The sequence below is a fragment of the Hordeum vulgare genome, chromosome 7H, assembly GCF_904849725.1.
Source record: "Hordeum vulgare subsp. vulgare chromosome 7H, MorexV3_pseudomolecules_assembly, whole genome shotgun sequence".
Lineage (NCBI taxonomy): Eukaryota > Viridiplantae > Streptophyta > Magnoliopsida > Poales > Poaceae > Hordeum > Hordeum vulgare.
Window position 1 is genome coordinate 61835505 of NC_058524.1, and position 13678 is coordinate 61849182.

Sequence of the window (13678 nt, forward strand, 5' to 3'; positions counted from 1 at the left end):
ATGATTATCATGAACAAAGAAATATAATAATAACCAATTTATTACATATTTTCAACAGGTAGTACCGCAGGGCGGTACTACCGCTTGTTACTACCGCTCTTGACGATACTATCGGCCCTGTCCCCTCTCTGTTCGGCCTCCCTCTGCCTGAGCGCTAGTACCATTCACTCTGAGCGGTACTACCTCTTATGATCGGTAGTATCGCTCCGAGGAGCGATAGTACCACTCTGGCTCGGGAGGATATGGTGGGTAACATGCAGATTCTTTCCCCCACTATATAAAGGGGTTCTTCTTTCGTGAGAACTTCACCTTTTCGTCCCCAAGTTCCATTGTTGCTACAAGCTCCATTTTCGCCCAATCTCTCTCCCTAGCCAACAAAACTTGTTGATATTCTAGTGTTTGATTGAGAGGGCCTTGATCTACACTTCCACCTAGAGAAATTTGATTCCCCTCACTAATCCCTCGCGAATCTTGTTACTCTTGGGTGTTTGAGCACCCTAGACGGTTGAGATCACCTCGGAGCCATATTCCATTGTGGTGAAGCTTCGTGGTCTTGTTGGGAGCATCAAATTAAGTTGTGGATATTGCCCCAACCTTGTTTGTAAAGGTTCGGTCGCCGCCTTCAAGGGCACCACTTAGTGGAATCACAACACTTCGCATCGTGTGAGGGCGTGAGGAGAATACGGTAGCCTTAGTGGCATCTTGCGGAGCATTGTACCATACCGCTCCAACGAAGATGTACTTTCCCTCAAAAGGAAGGAACTTCGGAAACACATCCTCGTCTCCATCGGTTCCTCTTGTGGTTGTTTCTTACCTTTACTTGTATTTACTTCTTGCTCACTATTGTTATTGCTAGCATCATATAGTTGCTCACTTAGTTGCATATTTAGACAACCTATTTGTTCCTAAACTTAATATTTTAAAAGAAAGGATTAAAATTTGTGAGTTGCCTATTCACCCCCCTCTAGTCAACCATATCGATCCTTTTAATATGCCACTTGACTCATGTAAACCCCAACTAAATTCCGACCACGTCGCTTCTAACAATTGGTTCTCAGTTCTAGCTTTTTATCCCTGAGCATACATGAATATGAATATTCAGACATCACATGGGTTTTGATGTCCAAAGCGCTCATATAGCCTGGTAAAGTGAGGTCAATGGCACATATGAGATCACATGTATGTTCGGTGATCCCATCAAGAATATAGCTATGAATGCAAACATTCACATATCAGTCACATGTATGGGTTAGGACTACACAATCACATGTATGTTCATAAACGTTGTCTAGCCTTTGCTAGATCTTATATATGTTAATTGCTCATGCGATAAAATAATTGTACAATTTGTTGGTGTGACAATAAAGTCTAAGGCACCCATCCATGTATACAACAACCCATCATAAATACATGACTTTAGTGTAACAAAATCACCGATTCACATACACTATTTATCTATGAGAAGAACAACATAGGATATTATGGATGGTTAACTACAAAATCGAATGACATCAAACACAACAAGATCATCTGGAATAGGATGCACCCAGGAACCAAATTCTAGACCTCAAGGCAAGGGCGGTGTTCACCTCAAATCCTCTTCGCCTTCCATTTCCACTATTGCCCCAAAATGTAGAGCAATACCAAACTACATGGGACAAAGTCGAATCCATTTTCAGTTTAGAACAGACTTTCAATGAATATACAAACATATTTTTTTTTATCCTTGTTGTGTGTTTGTCATTTGTTGCAACTGAATCAAATTTTAAAACAAAACAACTGACCTCTTCAGCAAGCACTAGGAGTTCCTTGAACTCACCAATTATTTTGTCAACCACACCTTTAAGAATGTGTCGTATAATTGGTAGAAGTAATTCGATTGGTCTGAACTTTGAAAGAAATACAGGAAAGAATTCATGCAACTCTGAAAATTTAGTTTGTTCTTTATAGAATACGATTTTAGGCAGAATACTTGTCCTAGTCATGGGAGAAAGCATAACTGCAAACATGACTCTTTTATGTGTGTGTGTGTGTGTGAATAAGAAAAAAATGAACCGCATCGCCGATTCGATGCATAATAGAACAACATCGTTACATAATTTTGCACGCTTTCATATTAACGAGAAGTATAACATGGTTACTAGAAGACACATGAATTGATGATAGCACACGTTACATTGTATGTCATCATATGTTTTATCTCAACCGAGTAATCTTGATTGTTTTCGCAAATATACATATATTTTATAGCAACAAAAGTTGAATGGATAAGAATATATAAACAAAAATACAACCATTCATATGTCACACATGTTCGATGCCTGAGTAGCTAATCTAGCCCGCTAAAGTGAGGCCAAATACAACATGGAAAACACTTAAAAACAACCGACTGGTTTTCTGACAAATCAGCCGTGTTGAACGAGCACCACGTGTCCTCTAAGGCCGCGCACCACATCTATCTTATCTCCATCGCAGTACCAGACTGAGCAAGATCCCCAATTCCTTCGTCAACTACCCCAAGTATTAGAGTGCAACGAGATCCCCAATTCTTCTTGTGTTTCCGCAACGGATGGTGCAGGGCGTCGTCGACGCAGCAGGGAGGGTAGATCATCTAGCTCTCGACCGATGTTACTGAGCTCGCAGGTGTAGCGGCAAGAGAGCCTGATGCTGCAGGGAGCGCATGTGCAGCGTCTCCGTCTCCGATGTCGCGGCGGTGCTCCTGAAGACGGCGTGATAAGTCGAGGACAACGACGCTGGCATGAAGCGACAATTGCTGTCGACGATGGTACAATGAAGCAGCCGCTGCTTCCCGCGACTCGATAACTCGAGGACGGTGATCCTGCCATGAAGCGGTTGTTGCTTCCGGCGACGTTGCAATGAAGCGGCCGCTGCTACTGGTGGTGCTGGAATAAAGTCAGCAGTGCTTCCGGCACGACGACAAGTTAATGATGACGACGTTGCAATGAAGTGGCCGCTGCTTCCGACGGCACAAAAACTCGACGACGGTGGCGCTGCAATGAAGAGGCTTTTGCTGCCGGCGACACTGCTTTCGGCGGCATGACAAGTCGACGACGGCTATGCCGCAATGAAGCGACGGTCGATATAGGCGGCACTGCTTTCGACGGCACGACAAGTCGACGATGGAAACACTGCAATGAAGCGGGATCCGCTGCTACCGGCGACGACTGGAGCGGCGGTCGTACTGTTATAAGGAAGGATGGTTGTAGGATCATCGGTGTTGTGATGCAGCACGCTGGTAGCCGGAACTGCAAACGACCATGCTGCAAGTGCTGTCGGTGATGACTACATGGCGGCGACAACTTCTGCAAGCGAAGACGTGGTCTGGCCTCTGGCGTGGACGACTTTTCTTTTTGCAGTTGCGGTCAGTAGCAGTGCTGGCTGCAATGCTAATGGGAGTGTGACATTAGGGGACGAGAACGGTGGCTGTGATGGGTTAAATCCAATAGCGATAGAGGCGGTTTATGTTTATGGACACATAAGTCGAATGATTTGTAGCGGTTGCCACACAACATATATGAAATCTGATGCATACGTTAGACTATAAAAAAGTACGTTTGGACATAATGCGAAGCCTTTTTAGCTTTTATATATGTCGATTGTCCATATAGTAAAATAACTATACATATGGCTGGTGAGACAATAAAACCACAAGGCACCACACCATGTAGACGGTAACCCATCTATAAATATACGATTTTAAGGTAGCAGAACCACCAACTCATATACACTATCCATTATCCATGAAAACAACAACAAATGAGAATGAATACCACGATGCCCTCACACACTCAATAGACAATGAAGATGATATCCCCTAGAAATAGAATGCATCAGAAAATCAGATGTTAGATGTTAAACAGGTTGTCACGTATGAGATATGCTTAATTCAACATATATGGAATGCCATCCTTCACACCTAGTCAAACAACGACGGTGAGCATTGTACAGAAATCGAGTACCGATTTCAGCATGTACGAACGGAGTTTTTGGGTCATGGGGATATCAACCATGATGTTCATCACACGCTTATAATTTTACCGCATACTCCATCAGTTCTATGTATTTGTGAATGTCTTTCCTCTAAATTCTATGTATTGCTCCTGCTACATCTGTTTGAAGCGGCTGCACTTAATTTTCGCAATACTCCATTTTGTTTTGGACACACAGCAGTGAGTCGTTAATAGGGTTTTTGGGCTGCAAAATCGAGACGGTGGTAGCGAGCGAGGGTTTTTGCCCTTCCCCCCACCCCACCCACGCTCAAAGCGCACCGCCGACGGCGGGATCTCGAACCTAGGGTTTCCGCGCCACCACCGCTCACCGGCCATGGCGAGCGGCGGCGCCCCCGCCTCGACCTCTGGCGACGGCGCCGGCACCAAGACGGTGTCCGCCTCGCTGTGGTGGGACCCCTTCGTCGCCCTCTGCGATGACCTCGACCGCGCCGCCGCCTCCCCCTCCGCCGCCGTCTCCGACGCCCTCGTAAGCTCCCCCCGTACCCATTTCCCCAGTCCCCGCGCCCCGCAAACCCTCGCGGCCGTAACTAACTCGCTGGCTCCCGCCCGTGCTGCAGGCGGAGCGGATCAAGGGCCACCACGCGTGGCTCCGCGGGGCGGTCTCGATGTTCGGGAAGCCCAACGGCGCCTCGAGGGCTGCGCTGGACGCCGGCCAGGTCGTCGTCGGGGAGCACCGCCTGGCTGTCAAGCCCGACCTCAAGGAGGCCGCGCTCCGCGCGAGCAAGTCCCTCGACCTGGACGAGGTGCAGTCGTACATCCTGGTGAAACGGTCTTCAGAGAGCGCCCCGACGACCCGTGATGCCGACCCTCAGGAGCTCCTTCGCCGGGTGTCTCTGCAATACTACCTTGAGCGTCAGTGCCTGCTCAAGTGCATTCGGAGGATCTTTGTTCATGCCACATGTACCGATGATGATTCTGATTCAGCCGACGCCATAAAACAAGAGGCCTCGCTGTTAGGCAGTGACGAGATGGAACGGAGATTGCTGTCCATCATCAAGGACTCGCTTGCGGCTGCATTTTCGGTTAAGTCAGCAGCTGATTTGACGGTTTCTTGGCTGGAAGAAAGCTTGATTGAAATTAACCTGATTCTGGACATTCTGTTTCTTGCTATCTGTGATAACTTCTCAAGGTGCAACGGTGGGCTGTGGATAGCTCTGTGCTCGCTATTTAGGGATATGCTCTCTGGCTCTTATGATGTTGGAAAATTTTCTGTGTCTGCTGAAGCAAAGAGATCATTTCATCATGCTAAAGCTCAGCTACTCCTTATTCTCATTGAGACTTTGGACCTTGAAAATCTCCTCCGAATGGTTCACGACGAAGTCTCTTTCAGTGGAGGGTATTCCCAGTATTCTGTTGCTGACATTCTTGAGATGGATATTGAAGTATCAAGATTGCCTGATTTTGAAGTGGAATCGGGGCCACTACTTCTTGCTTGGGCAGTATTTCACTGCCTGCTCCTGTCTCTTCCAGGAAATAATGCCAACTTGGAAATTGATCATGCATCTTATGCCCAGCGGGCTTTTGAGCTTGCACCCTTTAATTATTTATTTGGAGTTCTTTGCTCAAGCATCTTCAGGGAGTCAGATGGTCCTGTTTCTGGTTTTCGTGCTGTACTGAGATCTTTCATTTCAGCTTTCATTGCTTCGTATGAGATATCTTATCAGACAGAAGACGGTTCTCTTGGTGTGATACTGAATATTATATGTGAAGTTTATGATGGAGAGGAATCACTATGTATGCAATTCTGGGACAAAGATAGTTGCGTTGATGGTCCTGTCAGATCTGTTCTTCAAATGGTGGAGAAAGAGTATCCTTTCCAAATAACAGATCTGCTTCGCTTCTTATCAGCTGTTTGTTCTGGGACATGGCCTGCTCAATGTGTATATAATTACCTGGAGAGGATGAATGGGCTAACAACGCTGTATGCAACCCCTGGTAGTGTCCCTGATAGTGTGAACTACTGTGATCAAATTGAAATTCATCATCCAATCAGCATTCCTGGTATGGAAGGCATTACATTACCCCGTGGAACACGTGGTTACATTTTGAAAATTCTTGAAGACAATGCTGCATTAGTCCGTTGGGAATTCCCACATTCAGGCGTCTTTATTTTGCTCCTCACTTTGGCACAAGATCTATATTCATGCAATTATGTGGAAGCCTGTGATATAATGGACTTACTGTATCAGATGGTATCATCAAATCAGGGTCTGTGCTCTGCTTTGCTGCATGCTGACAAGTCACTGGCTGTTCAAAAATCGAAGAGTTTGGGCCAATTCAGAGAATATATCAGGATTGATATTGTTAAAATTCTTTGCTCATCAATTTTCAAATATGAGCAAGATGGTAATAATGCCAGCATAATGTCGAGAACCTTCAGCGTGTTAACAGAATTTCTGAAGTGTGTTCCATACCGTGTGTTTGACGTGGCGTTAGAGTGCGGCATCTTCAGCTCAAAATTAAATGACCCCTCAAGTGATTGGCTACTCTCTGGTGCACTAGCTCGAATGCTTTTTGCCGCCTCTGAGGAAAATGGAGACTGTTCATCGCTTACCACTTCATTGCTTGATTTTGCCATTCAGGTTTTGCGGAAAGGAGCTGCAGCTGATGACACGATATCGCCGTTCATTGTTTTTTCAGTTCAATACATCATGGTCAATCATATGAACTGGAAACACAAGAAGTATAGCCGCTGGAAGACAACCCTGAAGGTGTTTGAATTGGTGAAGAGCTGTATTCAAGTCAAACCATTCTTCTCAAAGCTTGGTGGCATCATTTGGCAAATGCTACTATATGATTCTTCTATCCACAGTGTTCTTTGGCATAATGTGTGCACGTCCATGCAATTATTGGAATCGCGTGTCAGCTTTAGTAATGGTGTTGAAGATATTGAAGATATACAACTTGTTCTTTGTTGTGGACTTGATATTATATTTTTCATGCTGTCCAATTTACCAGAGGACTTGATGCCAGTTGCACCTTTTGTTACTTTGGTTTTGTCATCTTCATTGAAGCCCTTACCTTTCATCACAGCTACAATATCGTCTATGTCCTTTCAGAATTCTGCTTTACAAGTTAGTGCAGCTAGAGCATTATCAGTATTGTGCTTCACTGCCCACAGAGTCCAACCTCAACTCATGGAAAATGGTAGCTTTCTTGTCGATGGTTCAGAGATTTGGAGATTGCAAGCAAGTATTTCCCAAATTCTTGACAAGGAAGATGATACTAATGATTGTTTGATTGTGGCTATATTCAGCCTTCTGACTTCTGTTACTCGCTATCAGCCTGCCCTTTTTGTTTCACTGACAGAGGAGAATGCAATGATACAAGCTGATCATAGTAATTCTGCAAATTCTCAGACCAATGGTTCTTCTACCCTCAACAGTCCAAGAAGTAATTCGAGACTTGTTGAGCAAATGTTGGGATACATTGAAAATTCGACCGAGTTTATGAATAGTTCTCCTTCTCTGTTACTTAGCGTCCTTGACCTACTCGAGGCATTATGGGAAGGTGGTGTCCAATTCATATGCATATTAGATAAGCTGAGAAGTTCTAGAACGTTCTGGGAGAGCTTGTCACGTTGTATTCGTGCCACCTTTGATCATTGCCCTGTTGACAGTGTTGACACTGTCGATGAGAAGTTTTCTTCGAGGTATAATTGCCAGGCTAAAATCTTCAAGATCATGTCACATGAGTTGTTCTTGAAAGGGAGATTACTTGTGGAAGCAAAAACTTCTAATCCTGTAGCAGATGGTGCAAAGGGGCAAAAAGAACCTTTTGCATCTTGTCCAAGCAACGTAGTGTGCAAATGGTTTGATAGTGCTCTCTTGGAAGATTTTATCAATCATTTGTCAAGCAACGGATACCAGAAGGAGCTTTTTCATCGTGCCAAGGTAGCTTCATGCGTTTGCGTCATCCGTCTAATAACGAAGTTGTCCACTGGTGATACTGCCAGCTTGTCTTTCTCAGCAGTGAAGAAGATTCAGCTAATCTCTAGCAAACTGTTACAACACCGTGCGTTCATAGCTCTGCTGTCACAGTATTCCCTGCATGGCTACAGTGGTGAGCAAGAACTTACCAGTTTGGTAATCAATGATCTTTACTATCATATACATGGCGAACTTGAAGGTCGTCAGATTACTCCTGGTCCCTTTCAGGAGCTCTTGTGTTTCCTTCTGGAGTTTAAGTTTTTTGAATGCAATGCTACAGAGCAACCACATAGTGCCTTCCCAGCAGTCAGTGACAATGTTTTGTTTGATGTTGAGCACACTCGTGATGATCTTGGAGTTAAACTTTGGAATCATCCAGATTGGAAACCCTGCAAAGAAGTGGCTGAAAAAATGTTGGATATTATGCATAAAGCAAATCTGATGAAGCGTCACGCTGATGCAAAGCTTTGTACATTAAGGTCCTTCATAACATTTCTATCTGTCTACACTGGAACAAGTTCCAGTAATGAACTCACCTTACCTGATGGAGGGATTTCCGCAACAGCCATGGAATCAGCAATTAGATGTGCATGCAAATATTTGCAGTCAACTGTTGATTCTCTATTTCCTGAAGTTGGTACGAATGAGGTTTTGTTTCCCCTATTGTCTGGGCAAGTGGACTTACTGCTTACTCTTACCAGGTTCTTATTTCACCAAGCTAAGCAAACCAAGAGCTATGTTCATCTCTATCCAGTTATTGTACTTCTTATGAGAACTTCAGGTGCCAGCACATCATTTTTAGTTGATCTCGTGCCATCAAGTCCTGCTCTTAGGAAACCAGTGAAGTCCCTCCTTGTTCTGATCCTGTCTCTATTTGAATTCATTTATGGCAAGGATGACATGAAAGATGGATCAGGTGATGCTAATCTGTTTGGTGAATCATCCATTATAAGTACGAGGTTGTTACCTGTACTCTGCAAATTGGCTGAGAATAGGGAATATTCTGATCTTGCTGTTGGGTCAATGGACTTACTATTGAAGGGCTTTATAACCCCCAATGTATGGTTGCCAATTCTACAAAAGCATTTGCGTCTCCAGGCTATACTGCATAAATGTCAGAATGGTGCAATATTATCTACTCAAGTAATTTTGAATTTCCTCTTGACCTTGGGGCGGACAAAGGATGGTGCTAAAATGCTTCAGTCTGGAAATATTTTTGCTTTCTTGAAGGTACTTCTAAGTAATTTATCTCTGGATGACTCCTGTTTCAGAAATTCGTTGAGCAGCCAAGCGAAGGATGTGCATATGTGGAGTTTGGCTCTTGCTATAGTCGCCTCTCTCAACCATTGTATGGATGATGATGTTTCTCGTAGCAGTGTTGCGAACGGTACTGTCAGCTTCCTTTCAGGACAAGTTCCGCTAATGTCCTCTTATCTATCTGCACAAACTGTTAATACACATCAGAACAAGAAAAGGGCGGTGTTGCAACAGTCGCAGACATCACTTTCAGCTCTGAGTTTAACTGAGAATATCCTCTCACTTCTGTGTGTTTTAGCAAAATATCATTTTCCACGGGACACTGGTATGGTGCAAGTAGATTCAGAATTACGAGAGATTATAATCCACCTGCTTGCTTTTATTAGCAGAGGAAGTGCAAGGACTGGCGATTTGCCAAACTGGAACCCATCATTTTGTTGTCCTCCTATTGCTAAGGAAGAAGTGGTGCTTCATGAAGACCCACCACTCATCAGGAGCAAACATGGATGGTTCAGATTTGCTGCAAGCAGTACTCATTCAACTGCAGCTATTTCTGCTCCTTCCAGTGCAGCATTATCCCTAGTGATCAGAGACAAAAGTAATGGAGATTCTGGTTCTGTGAAGCAGACTCGTTTTACCGAGATGGTAGCTGTGCAGATTTACAGAATAGCTTTCCTTATTATGAAATTCCTGTGCAGTCAAGCCAAAGAAGCAGTAAAAAGGGCAGGAGAACTAGAATTTGTTGATCTTGCACATTTTCCTGAACTTCCCATGCCAGATATTCTTCATGGTCTGCAGGTAACTATTGGCATTGCTTTAGGCCCTAACTGTTCAAATTAAAACTATTGTGCATATTTGTAGCATGTATGTGTTTGTTAGCATAGAGTTGTATGAGATACATCTAAACCATGAAGAGAAAAAAAGAGTTGTATAAGATTCATGTCAACCTGGTATTTTGAAAACTGGTAATAACCGTATTCCACTAAAAGATGTCTAGAAGTTGCAGGGAATGATTAATGACATATACTCTATTTGTAAACGAGTAGCAAGTGGATGTTATAGAGCTTGGTGCAGTATTGACTTCAATCTTATTAGTTTGAGGTGTAGACATTATAATTTCAAGGCTTGGAAGAAACAAAGTTAATTTGATCATATTTAATTCTGAAGTAAAAATGGTCATGTATTGACAAGGTCATTAAAAACGCTATTCTAGCCTTAGCAACGAATGGCATCGAATAAAAGCGTCAGTCAAACCATTAATCGGTTTAGCTAAACAAATAAGTGCTGAGTGACAAAGCAAACACTAGTATCACTCCGGAGTACATGAAAAAGTGTGATCCTACCAGGCATCTCTGAGTCTGATGACAAACATTGATGGATGGAACATCATCATTGCTTAAAATCCAGCTCAGATAAGATTGGCAGAAAATTCTATGTGCCGTGGTCAAATGTATATAAGAAATGTGAAAACCGTTCCTTTTGCATGAGTGCACTTTTTCCCTGATCACGGTTGTGGTACTCCTTCCAGGATCAAGTGGTTTCTATTGTGACTGAAGTGCTGGCCGCAAATGGATCGAGCACCCTTGGCGGTGAGACCGATAGGGTATGCCGTCTTCTGTTGGTGACCCTTGAGACATCGCTCTACATGGAACTGTGCGTGTCCCAGTCATGCGGCATCAGGCCAGTGCTGGGCCGATTCGAAGATTTCTCCAAGGGAATCAAGGCGATGCTTCACGGTAAACGCTTCTTATACCGTTTTAAAATGTGGACAACAACCATCCTTGGTGGTTCACTTAGTTTATTTATTCAACAGTGTGCTTCTTATACAGTTCATTTCACCTTTTCTTTTGTTTGCTTGGTTGGCAGCTTTGGAGAAACATTCCAGCTTACAACCGTTGGTTAGGTCACTTGCTCAGATTACGACACTCCTGTATCCTGGGCTTGCTCAGACGAACTTCCTGACCATGTAATCAGTGTGTAGATTGTATCTCTGCGGCTGGTAAAGTATTTTGCTATGGTTCATAGTTTTGTTTTTGTTCTTGAGAATTACTATGGTTCATAGATGGAATTGGTCAGTCAGTTAACAGGCCCCAGTAAAATTGTCTAGTTTACAGTGAAGACGATCGCCCTGAGCTTAGTCCGTTGCTATGGTTGGTTTATGGATGGAATCTCTTAGTCAGCTAACATGCACCTACCATTTATGTGTATATATTCATGTGTGCATGCATGTAAATGTACTGGTCGGACAGACAAAAAAGGTTCTCTGAAGGTTTGCTTTCTGCTAGTTTTTTCTTCCCATGTGCTTAACTTCATCACTGCTGCCCTCGGACACCCATTGCCACCCATCTGCGTTGACGATGATGGCTCTTAGGCCAACTCCAACACGCTGACCCAAACGGACATGACCAACTCCAACGGGCAAACTGACATGCTTTGTTTGGGTGCCTATATGTACACCAAAAGTCTGTTTCGCCCATAGGTGCATCCAGTGCGTTGGCTGCATTTCAACTTCCTTACCAAAGTTTGAAGTAAAAAAATTATATTGTCAGTAAAAGTCTGGTCATTTACATTAATTAAAATAAAAACATAACTAAAAAATAAAATAGTAACTTGTACTCCCTCTGTAAACTAATATAAGAGTGTATAGATTACTAAAATAGTATTCTAAATGCTCTTATATTAATTTACGGAGGGAGTAGTTGTTAAAAACCTTATCTCTTGTGTTTATGTAATTGAGCTTTCATATTTCTACTTATTAAAACCCTTATCGCTCGATAAGAAAAAATAGACTGACACAACAATGCGCATCATTCATGATCTAGTGTAGGGGATGTATGGAGACGTCCGTGCATATGTTGGCATGAGGTCGCCCAATCTTCCTCAAGGCAGGGACAGGGACGAAGAGTCTCTTCGTCGTGGCCATAAAGGTTCAATTCTTTTTCTTTACATAGAAGATTGAGAAATATTTTTATTCAATTATATATAACCAGTTAACAAGATTGTTTATGTGTTGAGAAAAGGAGAATGTTCATACATATGTAGAAAAATGTTCACGATTTTTTCAAGTCTGTATTTTTCTAAATATATTTGATGTGTGAAAATATGTTCACATGAACATATCTTGAGAATGTCCCTGTATTTGTTTGAAAGTGTTCCATATATGAAAAACTAATTACTCCTTCTGTTTCTAAGTATAAGTTTTTTTAGAATTTCCACTAAAAAACTACATACAGATGTACTCCTCCGTTTCGGTGAATAAGTCATCTTACGAAAACCAAATAATCCCAAAATACTTAGGCACGATGCATTAACTTTCACCCCGTTTCTTGTTTTTGACACGAATAAATGAATCAACCAATAAGAGACGTGGAGCATGTATGTTTTTAATGACTCGAAACTAACTAGCACAACATGCGTTGGTCAATTCATTGCATTCAACGGTATTAATTAGCAAATTAGCATTGATTTCTCTCGTTTTCCTCTCCGTCTTGGTCACGGTGCACAACCTAAGATGACTTATACACCGAGACAGAGGGAGTATATAGACATGCATTAAAGTATAGATTCACTTATTTTACTCTGTATGTAGTCTATAGTGGAATCTTTTCAAAGACTTATACTATTTAGGAACAAAGGGAGTATCTCATAGTGTTGTGCCATCCACGCGCGCGGCGTCGCCGCCGGCCACGTCCTCCTCCTCCTGTCCCGTGGGCGGTCCCCATCCGCCAGCGCCTCCTCAACAACCCGTGGCACGCCGACGAGTACGTCCGTGGCGTCACTCTGCGGTTCCTCGCGCCCTCCGTCCTGGACAGCCTTGGCCATGGCCACCACTTCGTCCGCCGCCAAGCGCTCTCCGCGGTCTCGGCGATCTACCGCCGCCTCCCGCGCGTCCGCGACCTGCTCGTCCCCGACGCCGGCAGGCTCGTCGCACGCGCGTTCGCCGCCGAGCGGGACGCCTTCCTCGCGACCTGCTTCGTCGCGCAGGAGGCCGCCATGGCGTGCCTGTTCTCCCACGCCGAGCGCGTCACCGAGTGGCCCGGCCAGCCTCCTACAGATGGCCACCGTAGGGCTCATCCGCAAGGCCTGCCGCTCCCGAAACCGTGCCGACAAAGGCATGCAGGTGCATCGAGATCATCACGTCCCTTGTCGCTTCTCCAAGCACGGGCGCAGCCGTTGCTTACGAGTGTGCCGGGGCGTGTTGCATAAACCCTGTCTGCGTTAGCTAGTATCGATTTTTTCAGTTTCGTCAGAGTCTGTTGTTTCCCTTCCTTCAACAGTTAGTTCAGAGAAACGGCTCACGAGATTAGCTCGCGGTCGTTGCGTCAGGAGCAAGTCTATCGCCCCCCTATCGCTCGTGGGATGGCATGAGCACCATGATCGGTGGTGACGACTTAGTAGGGGGCCTTAAGCCCGATTCCCTTGTGAGACTTAGTATAACAAGGGCAATAAACTGAAACAGAA

The 13678-nt window shown here is 44.1% G+C and overlaps 1 protein-coding gene across 1 annotated transcript; it reads left to right on the forward strand.

Moving 5' to 3' along the window:
- Positions 1 to 4329: 4329 nt before the first annotated feature.
- Positions 4330 to 11501, forward strand: LOC123413161. Its single transcript, XM_045106112.1, has 4 exons — positions 4330 to 4497; positions 4589 to 10015; positions 10746 to 10953; positions 11084 to 11501. Exons 1-4 carry the CDS (start codon positions 4345 to 4347, stop codon positions 11185 to 11187), a joined length of 5892 nt encoding a protein of 1963 aa, XP_044962047.1. The 5' UTR covers positions 4330 to 4344; the 3' UTR covers positions 11188 to 11501.
- The last annotated feature ends 2177 nt before the right edge of the window (positions 11502 to 13678 follow it).